The sequence below is a fragment of the Drosophila rhopaloa genome, unplaced genomic scaffold (assembly GCF_018152115.1).
Source record: "Drosophila rhopaloa isolate 14029-0021.01 unplaced genomic scaffold, ASM1815211v1 contig_115, whole genome shotgun sequence".
Taxonomy (NCBI): domain Eukaryota; kingdom Metazoa; phylum Arthropoda; class Insecta; order Diptera; family Drosophilidae; genus Drosophila; species Drosophila rhopaloa.
The window spans coordinates 972300-991994 of NW_025334990.1; the positions used below are offsets into that span (position 1 = coordinate 972300).

A 19695-nucleotide genomic window follows, 5' to 3' on the forward strand; every position below is an offset into this window, starting at 1 on the left:
AAGACTCACCCGAAAACTGTCAGGGTAACTTGGAGTCGTCGTGCTGCCACTGTTGTGAGACTTGGAAGGGAGTTTTCTCCGTCTGATTGCCGTTGTTGCACCATCATTGTTGCACCGGCGGCACTTCGGAGGTGCAACTTTTGCCCAACTGGCAACTTTTAACGCTTTTAGCTGTTGATAGTAGTCAGGAAAGTTTTTGGCCAACTGTTATCGCCGCGTTGCCGCCCAGAGCACGTGCAAAGGCCCTAATTATGACACAAGAACTAGTTCCCACTTCGCCAACTCCAACGCCGCCCCACTTTCAGGGAGTGCCTGCCCGCAAACAATTTAGCTCATAGTTTTTGTCAGAAATCGTTTGTTTACGCTTCACTACGCCAGCTTTCCCGTCCTTTTCCACACGTGTTTTTCCCCCGTTTCCTAGGTTTTCCTCCGGCCATGCATTTTTCATGGCATTTGTCTGAAGCATTTTTATTCCTGCATGGCTGCTGGTGCCTGGGCACTTTAAAGTCACTGGGAAAAGGAAAACGGAGAAGAAAAGAGGGAAAAGCGAACACATTTCAAAAACATAAACGCACAAAATGTGTCAACCGCAATATGCTCGCTGTGTAAACAGGGCCGAGGCGGCCACATGCGGAAATCACTAAAGGCACTTCCTGCACCGGCAACAAATGCCGTAAAAATCATGAAAGCAGTGCTTGTGCCACAACCACCACCCACATATTCTCACACCACACACCCCACTACTCACCTACAAAATACACACATAGATAAGCCGGGCTCGATAAACGAGCGTTGGACTGGAGCCGAGGTCAATGGGTCGTTCCCGATTTCCTAAACACCAGAGATGATCTCGTGAGGCTTAGAAACAGGACTTATTCTATGGGGAAACAAGTTACATAATTAAAAAATATATTCAAAAGGAGAGAAACTAATTTAAAATAAAGAATTCTTAATCCTTAACCTTTGATTTAATTTGCTTTTATTTATCTCCAACGAATTAGTTTCTCTCCTTTTAATATTTTTTTTAATTATGTGACTTGTTTCCCCATAGAATAAAATGTACATATATTTGAGTACTTGAAGTAATAAATTGAAATTTGGGCACATTTCTCCATTTTCGAATAAAACAAAAATTGTTTACTTAAATTTTGTGTACAGCTAAATCTAATTTAAGTTTTGAAGACTTCTAAAAACAAAAAATCCGAACCAAGAGACTATAAAAGTTGACTACCATCGTCCAAAAAATATCCACACAAAAAGTTTTCGCTCTTAGCCATTTCTTCACACAGGTCTTGTGTGCACCTCTGGATGAGATCCTTTTTTCATTCACAAATGTCAGCCATACTTGTCATAATACGCTCGCACACATAAACAACCAGCCACACATAGATATGAGAAGGCATCAAATGCCGCAACACTTTGGATCAGAGCCGGGCATTCCGCATGCCGCAAACAAACCCGACAAACACACACACAAACACACACACGTACGCGATGCCAGGACTCGAGATTCCCCTGACTTGGCGCACTTCAATGGGAACCCGCACACATACTCGCACATCCACGAATGGCATAGCATCTTCTCTCATTCCTGGCTCAGCCATGCAAAATATGCCAACATTATAAAACTTCAATCTACTCTAAGGAACTTGTTTATGCCTGATTCGGATATCGACAGAGCGTAATGGATGGGGGGATAAAGGGACAGGACTCAACAGGATATGGAGTTAGCACGCTTTTTGACATCCAACGAATATTGCATAGCATACATTTCAGCTGCCCATTACGAATAGTGAAGGCTTCTGCTGATATTTAAATCAGGAGTCCGTTTCGAATTGATTCAGTTGTGTGACACAGATACACAGATAAAACTTTCTATTTCGTAACGATTAAATACACAAACTATTATTTTTATATTTTCATAATAGTTTTGATACGTAAATATAGCCTAATTATTTTAACTTGGGAATAAAAACGGAAAATTTGTGAAACTGTAAAACTTTAAACATATATCCTATCGTGACACAAATTCAATCAATTATCAATAAATCAGGTAGAAACAAATAAAAATGTACAACTATGTCTTTAAAACAAATAATTCAAATTATTGCTGGTAAATGTTGTTAATTTAATAATATTTTAAAAGGAACCAGTTATATAGTAACTAAAATATCAAATGCATTACACACGTTTCGATTCTCGTAATTGTTTAAAATCGGCCTTAATTAGTCTAACCACTTGATTTAGTTCAGTTTGGTTAAAAAAAGCATTGGATCCCAGATTTAATATAAAAGCCTCTTGGCACTCGACTGCCCAACATGCACCCTCATTCTCCAACTAACACACTCTAAGCCCCGATTTCCCATGTTCGATAAAGTGTGCAAGAGGCAGTGTCTGTGGATTTGCACGCCAAAATGGTGATCAGTACGGTATTTACTTTTGTATATTTTCATTTTGTCGACAGGCAGATGAAAAAGAAAATGTGCGAGTTGAGGAAAAGCATGCGAAGGATAACAGTAAAAGTATGTCCGACCAAAGTAAGCTTGTTCTACTGCTACAAAACACATTTAATGCTGTGCACAAAAGGAATACAATGGACCAAGCTAGTCAGAGGAAAACATAACATCTTTGAGTACATCACAGTTTTGCAGAATATTCGAGTAATACCTTGTTATTATAGTATTATATGTGCGTTTGGGTCATTACTGGGATGTTTTACCGGTTTTTATGCACAGAAAACATTTTTAATTATTTCGTTGACTTCAACCATATGTAATTTACAACTGTGTCACTTATTATGCTGCACTAATAGACACCAAACCCACTTCTTGTGTAGTTTTTAATTTTGGTAATTAATTAAGAAAACAGCTACAAGATAAATAAATTGTAATTAAATTCTTATAATGATTTTAGTAATTTTCTTGGTTGCTATGTTTAAAAGAGACAGAGCCAATTGGTGTTTTTGTAGAAGTTGCTTTGGATTTAATTAAAGATAATTTGTTTATTGGTCTCTCTTCCTGGATTAAAGTTTTATCTTCCTACCTTTCCTGACTAATGGCCGCCCTATTAAGTTACAAACTCAAATATTTACTATTCTTCAAAAGTAAACACCAAGTCTGCAAATGCTTTTAATATGTCTCACAATATAAATAATTAAAATATCAATATCTTTTAAACCTTTAAAATTACTTCCAAAAATTGATTATTAAACACAATATTTAGTTTAAACACATCAATGGTTTATTTCAGCGACAAAATTGCAACGTTGGCAATTGCAATTTAATAATCTTATAATAAACTTATGCATAGCTCCAAACATTAGTGGAAAGCGTAAATACATTAATACATATATAATACAATGTTATGCAATACAATTGCTTTAAGTACAAAACAAATAAATTGTTTGCATTTCTTTTCTCATTTCATTTGGCACAAAGGACTTCTCTTCTACTGCTAAGGAATTTTCCGAGTTTTTGGTTTTTAAATTGCCAGCCGTATGGGGTTAGATTTAGGATATGTTGGGGAAATATATACAATGAGAATGCAAAATGTCAAAAGTTGCATTTGCATTGAATAAAATATAAAACAAATCTGGTTTCCGAATGAAAAAGCACTTTAAGAGCATTCTTGTTATAAGCACACAAGAACACCAAAAGTTGCCTCGGCAACGGGAAAAATAGGTAAACAAAAATTGTATTTCTATTTATTTGGCTCCTCGCTCCGCCTCTCCGTTTGTTTTGTTTGCCTGAGTGGAAATATAAAAATTACTTCGTTTACATCCAGCAGCAAGGATCCGGTTGAAACGAGAGGGAGAGCGAGTCCAAACGGGTCACGCAACATTCTAGACAAAGTAATAACACTTGACGCACGTCTGAGTTTCCGGGTTGTGTCCGGCCGGAGAACGTGTCCACACAGAGCGAAAATGTCATCAAAATCGGAATCAAAATGGAATTTGATCTGATAAAGCAACAAATTTAAAAATGTATATATCGCAAGAACAAATCGCAAAAGTATTTGTTGTGGAATACAATTTTTTGAAGTAATCAAAGCTTTTATCGCTTCATCAGAAAAATTCCTATTTTTTTATCAATGAAAAATAATTATAATGAAGTTAATAAGTTAGCTTTCCTCATTATTTGCTTGGATTTAACTTGAAGGATATATTAATATAATAATAATTATTACTGGAAAATGAAATTGATGGTAAATCCAAAAAAGAAATTCGTATTAATATGGGATATTTTGGATTTACATTTAAATGGTTATTGGGGGAAAAAACTAAATTGACAATGTTAGACTGGTTAAACTTTTATATAATATATTATTCTCTGCGTAGCTCTGGTGGGGATGTGGGACACCCCATCTTTCCGGAACCCCATCCCCTCAGGTGGTGAAAACTAGACGAAACTCTCCTGACGTGTTAAATTGAATTTGAGCAGCGAAGACGACGCCGATTTGGCCTTGGTTTTGCTGCTGGAACTGGCGAGGGAGACGCCACTGGAATTGGACTGGGTCTGGGTCTGGGCCTCGGGCGTCTGGTGACCACTGGAGAAGGATCCAACCGGAGTGGGCGTGGCCAGCAGCTGCTGTTCCTGCCGGTGGACGCCGAGCAGTTGTCGCGCCAACTGGGATATGTCGCCGCCATAACTGCTGTCCAAGTGCTGCTGCGGACTGGCGGGCTTGAGGGCCAGGGATTGACGCAGCAGATCCGGCAGATGCCACTGCTCCAGGAGCTCTGCTCCGAGGGTGGGCGAATCGCTGGCCAGACGCGTGAGTGTGTGCAGGATGGTCTTGATGCTGCGGCGCTGGGCATCGCTCTCCGCACGTGAGCCGTAGGTCTTGTAGAATTCCGTTTGGTACACGGACGTGATGAAATTTATGATGATGCCGTTGGCCAAGTGGCTGTGGCACTTCTTGTTCAGCGACATGTTGTGCAGCATCCCAACGATCTGCTCCTGTGCGGATGAAATAAAACAGAGGGGGAAATGTTGATGAGCAAAAAATAAGCAACGCAAAGTGGTCTGGATGTGTATGTGTATGTATATTGGGGAATGAAAAATCGTGGCCAATATTGAGAAAAAATTGCTTTTCAAATGCACAAATAAATTTTACGAGCCAGCGCCCGAGAAGCTTTCAATAAAATTGGGCAAAAAATTGGAGGAAATCGATCCGGGCGAAATCTACCCAAGGTCAGGTTCGCCTATGTATCTCAGACAGAAAAAAATATATGTGAGATGTAAAGTGTCAAGTACTGTGGGCAATTTTTTGCCTCAACAATGTGTTTAAATTTACAATTTATTGAACTGAACTAAAGTTGAAAAATTTATTTGAATAAACTAATAATTTTTAAAGGGGTATTTGTGATTTTTTTTTTATATTGACTATACCCACTAAGTTAAGTGATGAATTGGAATGTAAAGCACATTTCTAACCATCCACCTATATCCGCAATTTCATATGTCTTATACTTACGTAGAGAAAAACACTGGTGCCGCAGCTTTGGTGTTCCAGGGTGTCGATCAGTCGGAAGATGGCCTCGTTGGACATGATGGAGTAGTGCGACGTGGCCTCCATGCGGCTCAGGTTGTTGAGGGCGGCGGCGCAGAGGAGCAGGGTCTGGGTGCAGCAGTCCGGCTGCAAGAGGGCAGCCAATCCGGTCACCAGGCTCTCCGAGCAGGCCCTCAATCCGGGCACCCGGTGCTCCGGTCCATGCCAGGCGGCGGTGATCTGGGCCAGAAGGGATACCGCTTCCCTGCGCTCTATGGCTCCCCTCTCCCCGACAGACTCCACCTGCAGGATGTCCCTCACAATCTCGATGCCGCCACAACTGCCCAGCTGATTGATCGCCTGCGGAGCACAGCACAGAGTGGCCAGAGCCCGGAGTGCCAAGGCCCTCACCGAGCTCTGTTTGTGATCCAGGACCACGACCAGTAGCGTTCTTACTGCCTCGTTCTGGACGAAGGCATCCGATAAGGAGGCAAACCCGTCGTAGTCAATGTTCATCAATGTGGCTACCATATTGATATTAGCCCTCAATAGGAGATCGCAGCGACTCTGCTCGATGCTGAGCACCAGAACACGAACCAAGCGCTCGAAGATCAGCCGCAAGGTGATCAGGGTGTGCCTCTTCAGCAGCTGCACATCATCCAGCAGGGACTCGAGATTGATGTAGTGCTGGCGCTCCAGCGAGTACCTGGTATCCTTGCTCACCGTTCGGATTTGCTCCAAATGCTGCTCGTAGCGTCTCCTTTCGATCTTGGCATCGTTGAAGAATATTCCCCGACGCTCCAGCGTGCAGGTGAAGTCGTCCAGGTGGGACAGCAGTTGGGTGGCTCCGGCGAGGGCTTCCGGCAGAGAACTGGCCTGCAGTCCGCCGAGAATCCGCTCGCTGCGCTCGAAGTGCCCCTGGAGCGACAGAGCCTGTTGCTGCAGTTGCCTGACCAGCTTGCAAACTGCACTGGTGGTGATCGTGTAGTTCTTGTACGCCTCCTGGGCAATCGATTTGTGCTGTAAAGTGCACATCACCTCCGGTTCGCCGGCCCAACGCTGCTCCGTCATCCAATGGGCCACGGGTTCCGGGTGCTTCTTCGACCGCTTCGCTATCTTCGAGCCACTTTTGGGCGTACTGGTGCTAGCTGTGAATCGCAAGGCCCTAACTCTCAGGGGAGAAGGTTGCAACTGGAGGGTTTCATCCTGTTCGGTGGTTCCAAAGGTCACCGTTTCGTTGTTATACGGCGGCGGTGCCTCGCCCAAGTAAACAGTTTCGTTATTGTACGGCGGTGGTGGTGCTGTCGCCACTTCCTCCTCACTGGCCGAGGCCTCTTCCGGTTCCGGTTTGATTTTTCGCGTCAGACGCCGGCGGCGTCTTATGGCCGGACGTGGTGGTGAGTCCTCCTCCTCCGCCGCTGCCTCATCGTCCAGTTTCATGCTGTCAAGCTGCTCGAAAAGGCGACTGCGGCTGGCCTCCAGCTCCGCATCCACTGCATCCTCATCTCCGGACGTCGCCTTGGGCGTAATCTGTCCTCTGGTGAAGGAAATGCGCCGCGTGACACTGATCAGCGGGGAGTAGAACGAGGAGTTGCCCACGCGTCGAACCACCGTCGGGGGCGTGGCCACCGAGTGTATGGATGTGGGCGTGGCCGTGGGCGACTGCTGCTTCTCCGATTGCGGGGATTGCGGGGACAACAGATGCTGATTTTGCAGCTGATGCGATTCCTCATTGTCCGAAAAGCCCGAATCCTGCAAAGACCCGAAGAAAACAAGACCATTAGCGACTGAGCTCTCAAAATAAGTAATTTTTAATACAATCGCAATTCCATAACCTCCCTAACTCAAAGTTATAATCTTCGGAAGTTAAGTTAAGTTCGGAAATAAGAATTCGGTTTTATTGTTTATATCCCAAATATATTTTTAGTATATTAGAGTGTAAAATTGTCTAGAGATTTAAAGCAATAATTTCCGTGTATTTAAATTGTACTTTGTTGCACAACTACAACATTTTATGGACAATAAACAAACAACTCGGCCAAATTTAATTCAATACTTTTAAAGTTACAATCATTTAGTTGCAATCTTCATCTGACTTGAGCTATGAATCTACCTCATTACGTTCCCCACTTCTGGTCAGAATTGTAATGCCCAACTCGGACTCCGTATCGAATAGCCCCCAATGATATGCTCACCTGACTGCGCAGACTGCCGGGGCTATCGTGCTTGTGCCAGGATAGCTTGGAGCTGTTCTGCTCGTCCTCCACCTCCTGGATGCAGGACAGATTGCCCAGGGGGCCGAGGGAGGTGGGCTGCCTCTGGGTGAAATTACTGGAGCTGGAGCTGGTGCTGCTGCTGCTGCCGCCGTTGAAGCTCGAATAGAAACCACCACTGGTCAGGGAGGACGACTGCTCCGAGCCCCACCAGACCTTGCTGTAGCTGCGCTGAAAGGACATGCCTGGAATGGAGAAACACAGAGACGAGCAATCAGTAGTGTCCATCATTTAAATAAATTGGACTCATTCGTTTAACAGGCTTAAATTCATTAAATTTAATGCAATTGCCGCTTGGCTGGACTGGATTCATTGCCAATACCCGTACAATTCCCCGGGTTATTCATGGGTCATTCACCCGCCCCGAAAACAAGGACGAAAAGAAGGAGGGGCACTGCACACACATGCTTGAACATTGGCTTAATATCCGTTACGAAAAAATTAAATTTCCGCCCAGCGATACAAATCATTACTTTAATCAATGAAATGTATATGTATGTTTGTATTTATATATTGCCCCTCCCTTCCTGACCTTGTCGAAACAGGACTTTCCAACTCACAATTTCGCTTTGCTGCAATTTAAGGAGCGCACAACTTGGGCTCAAGTTATGGGCCATCAAAATGACATTTGGCATATGGCCCAGTATACATTACTGTGCAATAATTTCTAAATAATTGATGTGAATGCCCCAAATTGTGGGCATTTATGCAGATTTTACAGACCAAATCTGTTGAGTTACAGGCATAGAGAGGGGCGGCCACCTGCCCGATGTTACTGAAAATGCAAATGATTTTGAGGGGGGGCATACGGCATGAACAAAACATTTTGGGGCTCTATTATGCAAATGGAATAAACTAATTATGCTGCAAAACAATTTTCGTGTGACATCGCAAACCGAACTCGTGTTTTATTTTGTTTAATTTTGCGTGGTTTTTGCACTTTGCAGTTTACATATTTATTAAACTTTGTTTTCGCCATAATTACATAATATACCATTCAGAAAGGGGAGTGGAGTGCACTTGTAGGTGGCAGCTAGCACCTATTTGCGTTATGCATGAGTGGGGAAGTTTACTTTGCAGTTATGCACGCCCAGTGAACTCTGACCTCTCTCTTTTTTAGCCTCCAAATGGCTTTTGGTCAACTGGTCTTTCCCCTGCAGAGCAAATATTGACAAAGTGCCGGTTTCAAGTAAACAAATTGAAATAAATAAATGACGAAACATTTTTTATTCCACTACTTTCGCACATATGAACACTCACACTTCGCCACACACATATTTATTGAATTCATTAAGCAATTAATTAAAATTATATTCAATTAGTACAAAATGCACGGCTATAAATACCAACAAATATTTGCGGCCCATTCACAGTTTAATATGCAATTTTTAATGTTTCTAACGCATTTTATAATAATATTATTTTTTCGAGCGGTATGGTTTTATAAATATTTTTGTATCGAATATTGGATTCTCATACCAATACCAGATGTTTCTATAGGCTCTGATTTTATTCATTGATGTTTGAATCGGTTTTAAATAAATTTGGTCGTGAATATGTAAATAATATTAATGCGTCTAAATGGCAATCACTTTATTGTTTATGTTAACAATATCTTTCTCTCGTTTCCCTCTCTTGCATTTAAACCAACTTACTACTGGCGTCTTTTTCCGTATGATAGTTGAGCTTAAGTACCCCATTTAAATAACATTAATTGCACTTCAAAATCCCGCTGTAAAGCTCCATGTCACACACATTATACCCCCATCGCAATCCCGAATTACAGGGTACACAAATTAAAACCACTGTCCCTAGGACACGGGCTAATTAATGGAGAGCTCTGCCAGGCCATCCTCCATTTAATTCGCGAACCCCGGGCTCAGTCCTGGTCAAAATCCTTTCGGTTGCACAATAAATATTGCACAATTGACGCTGGCTGGCTGGCTGGCTGGCTGAAAAAGGCTTAACAATGCAGCAAGGCGATAAAAATTAACGGCACTTAATAGCAACATTGAAAATCATTAAGTGATTTATGGTCAGCCGCAGGCAGAGTTCCAATAAGTGTCAGCGCCTGCGAATCCCCCCAAGGACACCCAGCCAATTTATATCGACATATTTATTCTCGTTCCGTTATTTACATGAGCATCTTAGAATACGTAAACGCACTTTATAATACAGCAACATACACATATAGACAATATTTGAGTTTACACTTCGTCTTTTCTCCAACCATTTTCCCAATTTCGATTGAGTAGTTATTCGTTTCTTGTGCACAGTAATTTTAAAAATTAAAACAAACTTCAGTTAAGGCCACACACATTGAAACCCAAATTTCAACCAAAATAAGCAAAATAATAATTACAATTTTAATAGGCACGGGGAAGCCCCTAGCTTTATGTGTGCGTGTGTGTGTGTGTGAGGGGGTGTGTCTGGTTGGCAGTCAATTAGCAAGGGCGCCACATAAATTTTAATATCGAATACGTATTCGCTTTTGGTTTTGTGTGTTTAATCAAGATAAACGAGCTCGTTTTCAGTATTCCATTTTTTTTTTGGACGGCGCTTTCACCCTGCAGACACATATACACATGGGCTATATAAATCCCTCGTCCTCGGAAAACTTGATACCCCAAATCCAGCTCAGAAAATCATCGCGGCAAATCGTTGAGCACGAGCGTGGACGTGTAGCTGGGCGCCTGGATGTGGGCCGTCTTTGTGGTGGTCATCAAGGTGGTGGTCGACAAGGTGGCCTTGCCGTTGACATCCGCGTGCACCACATCTGTTCCACCCACCGGCGACGCGTCAGGCTCCTCCACGTAGCCCACCGTCGTGACCTGAACACTCGTCTTGGTCAGCCGGTGGATGCGGTGCTGCGGCGACCGGGATCCGCCCAGATCCGTGCCCGTGGACTCGTCGTCGCTGTAGTCGCTGGTCAGGGCACTGCCCGTCCGGCCAGAGCCGTCGTAGGAGTACTGGGTGTGATAGGTGCTGCTTGGCTCCCCGCTGCCGCCCGTCGTGCTGCTCCCTCCCCGGGTGACCACCTCCATCTCGCCCTGGTTGTTGTTCGTCTGGCTGCCGCTCCTCTGCTGCTGCTGCAGCGTGTTGGTGGAGGCGGCGGTTATGTCCTCCTCGGAGATGTCATCGAATGCCGGCGGCGGTGTCGACATCCCCGAGAGCGTCAGGACCGGCTGGCGGCCACCAGTTGGGGTGCTCAACAGCGGAGGACGCGAGGCGGGCGAACGCAGCATGGTGGTCGAGGTCTTGCGCTTGGAGGGGGAATGTTTCAGTGGAAATGTGGGCGTCTTCTTAAACACCTGTTTGCCCATGGCGTCCTGAAAGCGCTTGGCGTAGAAGGAGGGCCGGCACACGGACACCGTGTCACCGTTGTACAGGATGCTCTTGAACGTGTGCTCCAGCTTCTTCTCCAGGCGGTACGACTGCAAAATGTCAATTATGCCTATGTAAAGGATCAACCTTTCATCGTTTTCGGAACGAGCCGGTATGCCGCCAGCAGGCACGTCCTCGTCCTCCTCCAGCGGTACATCCATATCGGCTGTAATAGACTCCAGAGCCGTGGAATGAGCCACCAATCGCTGGCGATTCATACTGCGAGTGCGATTCAAAGCAGCTCCCGCCGAGGTTCCCGGAATGGAGGCGTAGGAGGCTACCGCGTGGAGCTGATTTTGATCTGCCTCCGGAGCATCGTCATCCGGATTCAACGACGGGGGTCCCTGGGCGGCACTCTCCTTGCGCTGCAGCTTGGCTCGCGCATTAAGGATCCGCTCCTCGCGCTTCTCCTTGGCGGCCAGGTCCAGATTGTGGATACCCACCAGCAGCGAGTAGTCCATGATTTGGAAGCTCTCCAGCACCATGCAGTCTCGCTTGATAGTGTTCATCAGGGCAGTGTACTTGTCCGTCTCCAGGAATATGCCGTTCGGATGGTGCTCGGCAAAGTCGAGGTCCTTAAACGTGGGACTCGCCTTCTGACGCTCCGCCTTGGAGGCCTTGCGGCGGAAGGACGAACCCTTCAGGTCGTATTTGCAGTGCATCTTGATATCCGAGGGCAGCAGGTTGTTCATGGCCACCAACCGCACGTTCTTCGAGTTGTAGTGGAAGCAATACAGACCGAAGAACTTGGGCAGCAGCGTTCGGGGATTCTGCGAGAGGTTCATGTAGTAGCCGGGTAGCAGCTTCTGCAGGAACTCGCACTCCTTCTTCTGCACCGTCTTGATTATGAACTCGTCGTCGGTCGTCAGGTAGAATATGGAGCCAGAGGCTCCCGGGTTTGAGAGCTCCACCAGGGGAGAGGCACACATGGACATGAGGAAGTCGTCTGGTGCGATTCCGAACAGGTCGCGGAAGTAGCGAAAAGCAATGGGTGCGTAGACTTTGAAGCGGAAGTCGCTGTAGTGATGGGCAGGTGTTATGGAGGAGCCATCCGGGGGAAACTCTATTGTTTCCATTTCCCAGAAGTCGTTCATCAGCAAATCCCTCTTGGGCTTGCTGGCCAAGCTGCCCACCGTGTGCTGGATGCCTAACTGTATGGAGCCCATGATCTGCTTGGACTGGATCTTCTTGTAGGTCACCTCGCCTCCCTCGGCCACTCTCCGGTGGCCGATCTTCTTCTCCTGCTTGCCTCCGGTAGTGGAGGGGTTCCGGGAAACACTGGCATCCAGCGTGGAGCTGGCACTCCTCAGTTTCGAAGCGGGCGTCTGAGTGGCGGCTATGTTGTTCAGCTCCTGCTGCAGCAGGGATGTGGTCTCCTGACCGCCATGGGCCAGGGCTGCGTCCCTGAAGAGCTGACGAGATGTTCCCGGCTGCAGGCTGATCGGTGGCGGCGTCCTGGCCGTGTCCTCCAGGTCCTCGACGGCGGGACTTCCCGAGGCAGGAAGGTTAATCTTAACCGGCGTGAGCAGGCTTTTCCGTTCCAGCTCCAGCTGGTTTTCCTCCGATTCCCTTTCATCCTCCGGCTGATCCTTCGGCACCTGCTGCTTGCCAACGGGCTCCAGCTCCAGTTCGACGCGGGTGTCCATTTTCTTCCGGCGATTTCTGCTCTCTGCGGAGGAGAAAACCACTTATTGCAGTGCCTCTCAAACAGTACAAAAAGCATTTAATTGCAGCTCAATAAATGGAAAATTGCGGGTGTGTTTGTGGATGAGTAAGCGGGCTTGAGTGGGTGAGTAAACGATTGAGCCATGGGCAACAATTGTCACGTTTGCACATATTTATTTCATAGTAATACTATGTACTAGCAAGCAACTCGAGATTTTCAAGCACCTGCTCCAGCAATTGTTTCCTATCTTTTGTTTACCCAATGAAGAGTAGCTACAGCTAAAACAACAACAGCCACAAGGCAAACATCAAGCATTTATCGGGTAAAGTAATTAGCCCATGGTCACTTCAAAACTGCGGACTCTAAAACTGTAAGTGCATGGGAGTACGTAGAAAATCGCACGCAATTACATGAAATCGTATGCAATCACTCGAAAATCCGAAATGCAGCCAAACAGGTAAGTAGACAGACGAACCGTAATTCGGATTGTTTGCATATGGGAATCCTAAATAACCGGCAGACACGTTGAAGTGCATAAATAAACGTAAAACTGCACTGAGAGTAAAATAAGGAACTATTACGACCGCTCATTTTTTGGTTTACCTATTTATTGGACAAATAATCAGTTTTATCATAGTGGCACTTCGAAGCTTATTATTTCCAAAAATATTTACAATCCGATAAAGCTATAAATCAGAAATAAACAAAACAAAATCTCGAAAAAACTAATTTGACGTTCAAAATTGTAATTTATGACAAAAAAAAAGAGTTTGTTACTTCTTTAAGTTCCCTGTTGAATTTTTATTTTACTTAGCCAAGTTTTAAAAAGGTAAGCTTAGAAAAATTGTGGATTTGATCTCTCCAGTACTAATTGCGCTTTTTTTAATACTTTATTACTAGTAAAATGTAATCTAGCTGAACGTTAAGTAATAATATAAAAATTTTAGTTTTTCTACACACAATTATATTGCTTCTTAAATATTTAGCTTTAAAAGAGAAATCTCTCTCTGCGTACGAACGAATGGCAAACGTTTGCTGAAAACACAAACAATTAAGGCCGAAATCCACAAAATTATTATAGGAAAGTAATTATTTGTGTGTGTGGTATATTTTGAAAAATGGAAAATGGAACCAAAACATGGTCATGGGCGTAAAAGGGGGCGCCAAAGTGGGTGGTGGGCAGAGGGAGGCCATTCAGCTGGCTCGTGTGTGTTTATTTTGGTAGATTTTTAGATTGTCGCTCGGCGGATATGGCGGCGGCATCTCCTATATATCTCTTTCTCATGTCTTTTTTAATATTTGTCGCACGCATGGCAGGCCAAATAAAAAAACAAAACCAACAATAATTATACGTTAATAACGGAAAGTTTTTTGGCGAATGTATTCAGTGAATGAATGTCAAGAATTTGTGGGCGTCCTTTACTAGATAAAAACTACTGTAGATAATATTGATTAACCCTAGAACCCTCACTTATTTCAAAACTATCCATAAGGCAAACAAAAAAACAACAAAAAAATACGCAAATCTAAGTTAGTTTATTAGCTTTAAAATGGTAACAAAAATGTAATCTGTTTTTTAATGACACTTGAAATCGAAGAAGTATGTCCTTCTAGGGTTAATAAATTGCTACTTAACCCTCTGTGTTATGAGTCTGTTAACCTTCGAAGAGCTGTTAGCTGGCTGTTGTTGTTGCTGTTGCCTTGGGCACCGTTTTTTATTTTTTGTATGAGCTTGCAATTAAAGCGTTTTTGCTATTTTATTTGTAAATTAATTAGCGTACTTACACAGAAATGCGGCAGCCAAAGGTTAAAATAACCCAGAAGATATCCAGCAAAAATATAGATAATTATTTGCCCTTTGCCGTTCTCTCTTTTTCTCTCTTTGTGTATTCGTTGATCAAGGCGCGTTTATCTGGCGAGTTCTCTCTCTCCCTCTTTCGTTGTTGTTGTTCTTCTTCCTTTTGCTTCCCCCTTTTTCCAGCTCTTTCGATTTCCAGTTTCCGCTTGATAAATTGCTTTCATAATTTACAATAATTTCAACGAATTTGAATTCTCTGTGCACACCTGGTTATTTATTAGTGTGTTGGAGTGTGTATTTGTGACTGGCGATGACGTCGTCGCACGGCAATCGACAAAATTCCACTTCAAGGCGGCCGCACTGTCGCATTTTCCAACTCAAATTTGCGATCACCGTTAAACACACGCCCGCCTGGAAAAGATTAACCGATTTTCCAGCGCTTCTTGCGCTTCTATTTATCCACTCCGCGAACTTAAAACAAGGTGAAAATAAAAATACGTCCGGAAAGTAAAGTGAAAACGGCCGATTGCGGTTGATGAGTCGTTCGCGCAGCTGTGTGCTAGAGATGAGCATGAATTTTTAGGCACGACACCGCACGGCACGAAAATGTTCAGCTCAGTGGCACGCACGGTAATAATTGTTTTCGGCACGATTGAGCACGGGAGAAACAAATATTATACATAACATAATATTTTGTATTTGCAAACAAAATTTTCGTTGTTTTTCTATTTTTTGCCGTTTTATTCAATTTAACTTTTGATTGCCTTGTGGTCTGAATATACTCGTAATACGCTTGTTCCATGAGAAAACACGAGCTAACTTCATCTCTAGTTTGTACACACAGTGTTACCAGATTGTTTTATGACAGCTAAACGTGAATAAGTTGTCCGCGCAGAGCTGCTTTTGATGAGCTTGTTAATTACATTTTTTGTAAAATTATTAAATGTAATCCCAGTTAATTGATAAATAAATAAGCTTAATACGGTTTAATTTTGGTAATAACATATAAATGCCTCTTTGACAATGGTTTGAGTCCTCGCTTCTATTTATCCAAGTTTCCCATCAGGTGCTTATCTTTGCTGATCAGTATATGAAGTTTAGTGTTGGTAAATACACAAAGTACACTTGCCATAACAAATTTTTCAAGAATTGCTATAAAACTTCTTTAAAATCATAAAATACAGTTTAAGAGCTAAGCGAAAGACTTCACATGAAAAAGAGAAAATGGCCAAAGCTTCTCTTAAAACATAGAGGATATTAGAGAGATTGGAGGCTACAATTTTGGTTTAAATAATTTATAAGCGATAATTTTCGGAAATAAATACATAAGTAAAGACAATCAAAACTGCTAGAATACTGAAGAAATCGTCTTTACAAAATTGTATTTCTTACTGTTTGAAAATCTCTTAGCTATGAATACAATATTAGTATAATTTGTTAAAAGATTTTAATTTATTTATGTTTTAACAAAGATGTACAATGATTTCCCACAATATTTTCACTCAAAAAGAGAACAATAATTTTCTAACAACAAAAAGAAATTCTGAGCTTTTTGGTTTTATTTTTAAAAGAAAAATGTCTGGATTTGTAGACGAAATATTAATTTAATTTTATTTTACGGGGAACCGCCTGACCAGTGAAAATCTAATTAGGAACACCTACAAAGGCGACTTCCCAGCCGGCGGCATAATTCTAATTGGATTAGTAAACGAAGCCGGCCAAGGAAGAATTTCAGGACCGGACCCGCACCCCCTGCCCTTGACCCAGCGCTTTTTTGTTGGGCGTCCGTCTCATTACCACTACCCCGCCCTCAAGACACCGCTTAAATTGATTGAAAAACCGCCCCTTAATCGATATTTATGGCCAGCCATGAGTAATTCAAATAGACGTCTCTCATTAGTAGGCAAAGGCGAAATGTAAAAAATGTTTAGCTAACAATCCGGTTCCGCGAGGAGAAATAGCTGAGATGAGTGCGCCTCATTACGAATGCCCTGGCCACAAATTGCGCTTAATTGGGTGTGTTGAATAGTGTAAAAATTGATGTAAATTTAATGCGGCCCAAGGATCGTCGTGGCTGAGAAAATTAAATTGTTGTGAGTTCGTTGTGCCTTTGACAATCATCTAAATGCTGGCTTGCCGTCTAATTAAGCACAAAAGGTAGGCAAAATTCATATGCAAATGCCAAATAGAGTTGTCAACAAACAAGTTTCGGGCCAAATAGAATTTTTAAATTTATTCCCCAAGTGTGTGACAATCCGCCAATTAATTTGGAAATCAAAAACGAGCGGGAGCGCATAATTTATGCAGTTCAAACTCACAACAAAAAAATAAAGAAAACAACGGAACTCTTTGCATTATCGCTTTAAAGATATGATAATGGTTCGTTATCAAAAGCATTTCATAATAAATAAATCAAAAGAAAGTCAAGAATGAGAGAGGGAAGCCAGTTAAATAATAAATTTAAGTTCTGGTGAGCTTAAAAAGTGGAAATGACCAGCAATATATATTGGAAATTGCATTGGGAAATTGAGAGCGGCGAACGAAAAACAGAAATTACACTGCAAATGTTAATCATCATAATTAAGTTAATATGTGGGGTGGTTAAGTGTTAACTGAACTTGGCTCAATGGGGTCAGCCCAACTAATTGAACACGAGGCCGATGGGGGAAAGTTGGAAAACAGGTGTGTGAAGGGGACGTAGGTAAATTTCCCTCTTTCGTAACCAGGCTTAATTATTTGAAATTTAAGACCCTACCAGATCAAAATCGATTGGAAAAGGCGAAACCAAAGCGACCATTGATTAATCCGCCATCGACCATAATTATTTTAATAGTTTTGACATTTAAACGACAAATTAAAATGGAATAAATGCAAAATAAGCGTAATAAATTGTAATTGCTGATTCGTTTACCTCACCCCACCCTGTTTTTCTCATTGGCAGCTGTTGCATTGATTATAATGAAATTATTATTTATTTATTTCCCATCTTTTTGTTATTGCATAATTAATTGTTGTCGTTCGAGTGGCAAACAATTAAATAATAAATCAGTTTTGAACAATCATTTAATTATGTAAAAAAATGGATGAACGAGATGAAATGATTTTGGATTAAAAGCGCGCATTTATTCAAGTCTCACCACTAGCCATAAACTGTTAAATAGTATTTGCCATTGTTGCAAATGTCAACCCGACACGTCACAAACAAAAGGAGTTGGGAAATGGATAATGATTTCAATCGAATCGCTTCTGTATTATCCATTTGCCGCGTTCTCTGACATTTCACATCATTGTTCTTCAATGGAAATTCAATAAACTAAGCCAAATTAAACGTTGATCCCATTCAATTAGACAATCATCATTGCATTGGCATTTCCCATCTAACGGTAGCAGCATATCGTAGTTGTTATTTTCTGTAGCTGTGGCCGTCGACACCAATTGTCAATGATATCGATCTCTGAGTGGCAACAGGTGAGTGACTCTGACTCCGGACTGGTTTTCATTCGACACTCAAGTCAGGGGGAGCGGGCCTTAATAACACCTCTCCTGATGACCGGTGTAATGGCCAGTGTTTAGCACTCTAATGGAGCCATCCCAGCCGCAGAACCGAAACCGCAGAACGCTCTTAAACTGGAACTAGATCAATGCAATTATGCGGTGTTCCCTTGATTATAACAATTAGGATTGGGTAAACTGGAATTAGGGAAATCTGGTCATGCTTGATTGCGGTGAAATTGAAATCGACGGACTAAGATTTTTTTAATTCCAGCGTGACTAGTGGTAATCCAAAGCATTTTAGATTAGAAATATAAATAGTAGTCAAAAGAATTTAAATGAGTTGTTTCTCGCAAGAGATAGCGCTTTATTGAACATTTTAAAAACTTTTTCGAGAAGTGTTATAATAATTTAAATATATATTCTTGAAAAAATGAAATAAACAATTAAATATCAAATGAAATTCCGATTAAATGACAATGCTTTTAATAACGAATTCTTGGCAGCGTTTTATGATGACAACTGTAGGATGTATTGAAATTCATTCACAACCGCCTTATAAATGACTATACCCACTGCGCACAACTTATCTCACCCAGTTTCCTTTACCTAACCCAATTATTGTTATCCAAAGCCAAGGCTTAGTCACCACCACCCCAAGCTCATTTCATTCACCATCAACCTGATCAGTCACCTTTACCCACTGCCTCCCCCAATTATATTTCTCGCAGTTATGTATCCACTCGGTAACCCCAAGCTCATGGGTGACTCATTGGGGGATCTACGTTATAAAGAACATTCAGAGAAAACCCGCACCAAAAATAAAAAACAACGAACGGCAAAAAGAAATCATTGTGCGGTTTGACGACTCTGGGACGGTCCTGAGTCATAAAACGGAGCTTAGCGAAGTCCTCGAAAATAAAAAAATAAAAACAATATAGTGGAGAATGAGGAAGAAAAGCAGCAGCATAGCTGGGTTATGAGTTCAATAAATGGGCGGGAAATAAATAACATATAGTGTGTGTGTTAAAGCGTGTGTAATTACAAGGGGCGTATGCGGAATCGTATTAAATATTTGTGTTTATTGATAAGCTTATTGGGGTCAAAGGGGACAATAAACAGTTATCTGTTTTGATGGCATTCCATATGCGGTTTATGGTGGCCAAAACTTACCGTTTTCTTGTATAAACAATGCCGAGGTAATCCCAAGTTTGGCTTCTGTTATTGTTATTTTGGTCGCCACTGATAGATAGTAAAATTTATATTTCAAGCACGTGTCATTTGATTATTTTTGTCACCGCAGACTTGACAGTGTGGGTGGAAGGGGGTGGTGTACCCACAAGACAAAGCGTAAATAGTTTAACACTGCACAACGGTAAACACAAGGCGATACTTAATAAACACTCTAACCCGAACGATACGACAACGAATAATACGAATAACGAACAGAAATGACTCGCGACGATCGCAGCGGTTGCGTCTGCGTTCTTCGAGTGCTGGGAATCGAATGAAATGAGGAGGCTATAGACTTCTGATTCCGAGGGAGGGAGAACGAGTGAGCCAGAGAGTCGGAGTCATATTACCTGGGTGAGTAA

At 42.5% G+C, this 19695-nt stretch overlaps 2 protein-coding genes across 3 annotated transcripts; both read right to left on the reverse strand.

Moving 5' to 3' along the window:
* Window positions 1–3217: 3217 nt before the first annotated feature.
* Window positions 3218–19377, reverse strand: LOC108048402. Its single transcript, XM_017129002.2, has 4 exons — window positions 19274–19377; window positions 7683–7945; window positions 5473–7239; window positions 3218–4955 (listed from the first exon to the last, which is right to left on the reverse strand). Exons 2-4 carry the CDS (start codon window positions 7941–7943, stop codon window positions 4398–4400), a joined length of 2586 nt encoding a protein of 861 aa, XP_016984491.2. The 5' UTR covers window positions 7944–7945; window positions 19274–19377; the 3' UTR covers window positions 3218–4397.
* Window positions 9862–19371, reverse strand: LOC108048403 (phosphatidylinositol 4-phosphate 5-kinase type-1 alpha). 2 transcript variants are annotated; one of them, XM_017129004.2, is made up of 3 exons: window positions 14875–15433; window positions 14596–14813; window positions 9862–12813 (listed from the first exon to the last, which is right to left on the reverse strand). In XM_017129004.2, exon 3 carries the CDS (start codon window positions 12788–12790, stop codon window positions 10406–10408), a length of 2385 nt encoding a protein of 794 aa, XP_016984493.2. In that variant the 5' UTR covers window positions 12791–12813; window positions 14596–14813; window positions 14875–15433; the 3' UTR covers window positions 9862–10405. The 2 variants fall into 2 exon arrangements, with proteins under 2 accessions (XP_016984493.2, XP_016984494.2); XM_017129005.2 differs by lacking the exons at window positions 14596–14813; window positions 14875–15433 and adding an exon at window positions 19274–19371.
* Window positions 19378–19695: the final 318 nt, after the last annotated feature.